General features: G+C 43.6%; 2 protein-coding genes across 8 annotated transcripts in view; both read left to right on the plus strand.

Moving 5' to 3' along the window:
- The window catches only part of LOC106532573 (fibropellin-3-like), a 3,975-nt gene extending 2,670 nt beyond the window's left edge, over positions 1–1,305 (plus strand). For 3 of the 7 annotated variants that reach the window (XM_014028668.1, XM_014028672.1, XM_014028674.1), the window contains exon 2: positions 7–1,305. In XM_014028668.1, coding sequence (XP_013884122.1) covers positions 7–290 — 284 coding nt within the window. In that variant the 3' untranslated portion in view covers positions 291–1,305. The other 4 variants (XM_014028669.1, XM_014028673.1, XM_014028671.1 and 1 more) reach the window with 3 other exon arrangements.
- The window catches only part of sbno1 (strawberry notch homolog 1 (Drosophila)), a gene marked incomplete in the record, with an annotated part of 73,388 nt that overhangs the window by 64,173 nt on the left and 6,830 nt on the right, over positions 1–2,385 (plus strand). The window contains 1 exon segment of the mRNA XM_014028667.1: positions 1,782–1,975. Coding sequence (XP_013884121.1) covers positions 1,782–1,975 — 194 coding nt within the window.

A 2,385-nucleotide genomic window follows, 5' to 3' on the forward strand; every position in this document is an offset into this window, starting at 1 on the left:
GATCACCAGCTTCTCCTGCCATGTGTCAGTGGATCACCAGCTTCTGCTGCCATGTGTCAGTGGATCACCAGCTTATGCTGCCATGTGTCAGTGGATCACCAGCTTCTCCTGCCATGTGTCAGTGGATCACCAGCTTCTCCTGCCATGTGTCAGTGGATCACCAGCTTCCTGACAGGCAGGATGCAGCAGGTGCGGCTGGGGAAAATCATGTCCTCCTCACAGACCATCAGCAGTGGTGCCCCTCAGGGATGTGTACTCTCTTCACTGCTCTTCTCTCTTTACACCAATGACTGCACCTCTAATGACCCGACTGTTAAACTCCTGAAGTTTGCAGATGACACTACAGTCATTGGACTCATCAGTGATGACAACGAGTCTGAATACTGACAGGAGGTGGAACGACTGATGTCCTGGTGCAGCCAGAACAACCTGGAGCTGAACACGCTCGACTGGAGAGATGAGAGTGGACTTCAGGAGACACCCCCCTGCACAGTCTTCAGCAGCCCCGTGTCTACGGTAGTGTCCTTCAGGTTCCTGGGAACCACCATCTAACATGACCTGAAGTGGGAGCCCAACATCTCCTCTATCCTCAAAATGGCCCAGCAGAGACTGTACTTCCTACACCAGCTGAGGAAGTTGGACCTACCTGAGGAGCTGCTGATCCAGTTCTACACTGCAGTCATTGAGTCCATCCTGTGTACATCCATCACAGTCTGGTTTGGAGCAGCCACAAGGCAGGACAGGAACAGGCTGCAGCGAACAGTGAGGATGGCTGAGAAAGTCAACGGTGCCTCACTGACCTCCATTCAGGACTTGTATCGCACAAGAACCAGGAAACGGGCTGAGAAAATCATCACAGACTCCACTCACCCGGGTCACAACATGTTCCCAGTCCTCCTGTCTGGCAGACTCTACAGATCTGTGTCCACTAAGACTGTCAGACACAAGAACAGTTTCTACCTCCAGACCATCACCATCTTCAACAGCTGATCATCAGACATCCATCATATACTCTATACTACAGAGAACTCTGTCACTATTATTATACACAACTGCATTACTGAAACTCTGCTCTGCTGCTGTCGTATTTTTACTTGATATTAACTGTAAAAACTGTTGTCATATAGTTTTTGGTAAAGTGAAGTACAATGTGAATCTTTCTGTATAAACTGTAGTGTAATGTGTGTGAATTATATGTTTAGTGTCTGTACAGTGTTGAAACCAGAGAGTCACGAACTGCCGGAAACAAATTCCTCATGTATGTGTGTCAACATACTTGGCCAATAAACCTGATTCTGATTCTGATTTTCAGACGAACAAGACAAATAATCTTACACATTCTGAAAACAAGATGATTATTCTTACACAATCAGTTCTTGTTTAGTAAATCAGTCTGAAAACAAGATCAAACAGACTTTGACTGATATAAGGTTTTAAAACTTGGTTAGGTGGACAGTTTTTGCAGTGTTGGTGTGAGTGACAGAGTGAATGGTTGTTTGTCTCGCTTGTCTCTTTGTGTGGTCCTGTGATGGACTGAGACCTGTGCAGGGTGTACCCCGCCCTCATTGTGACTGCTGGATATGGGCACCAGTGACCCTAGAAAAGGAATAAACTGTTATAGATAATGTATGGATAGTTATTTACCTTCAAAAAATATCTAAACTAAGTGTGACTTACACCACGGGAGCTGAATTCAGTGAGTATAAATCAGTCAAGTGAAATGCGAGTTGTTTGTCTTCTCTTACCATTTATCCTAATCTTGTGTGTCACTGTGTTTACAGGCGTGGAAACTGTAAGAAAGCCTCAATGGGTCTGCTGTGTGACGTTGGTCTCCGGTGCAGAACCTACTACGTTGTGTGTGGCTCTGTACTCAGTGTGTGGAATGAGCTGGAAGAAGTTCTGTCTCCGGTCAGTGGAACAAACGTGAAGGTGCAGATTGTCCGTCTCAGAACAGAAGATGGACAGAGGATCGTTGGTAAGTTAAACCAGAGAGCTTCTTAACCTTTTTGACCTCAGGGCCCAGTTTGTTTAACATATAGAGCCACGAGGTCCAGTCAGACTTTACCAATGTATGGATCAAAATGATGATTATTATAAATGTTGGAGTAATTTTTATTGTATTTACTTCATAACTAAACTATCATAACTAACATAACTAAATTAAATACACTTACAGTTTAAAAGTAAAACTCCTGTCAAATAATCACAAGACATGATTATGACAAACATTTTTATATTGTAACCTGCCCATAACAATTATTTGAACAAATACAAAGGTAAGTCAACAGACCACTCAGAGCGTTTTTAAACTTTTGCAACCAGAAGCTGCTCTTCATTTTAGTGACAAACAATAACAGTGACAACAGCTTTTTGACAAGTTAAAAT

The sequence above is a fragment of the Austrofundulus limnaeus genome, unplaced genomic scaffold (assembly GCF_001266775.1).
Source record: "Austrofundulus limnaeus strain Quisiro unplaced genomic scaffold, Austrofundulus_limnaeus-1.0 Scaffold795, whole genome shotgun sequence".
In the NCBI taxonomy this organism is placed as follows: domain Eukaryota; kingdom Metazoa; phylum Chordata; class Actinopteri; order Cyprinodontiformes; family Rivulidae; genus Austrofundulus; species Austrofundulus limnaeus.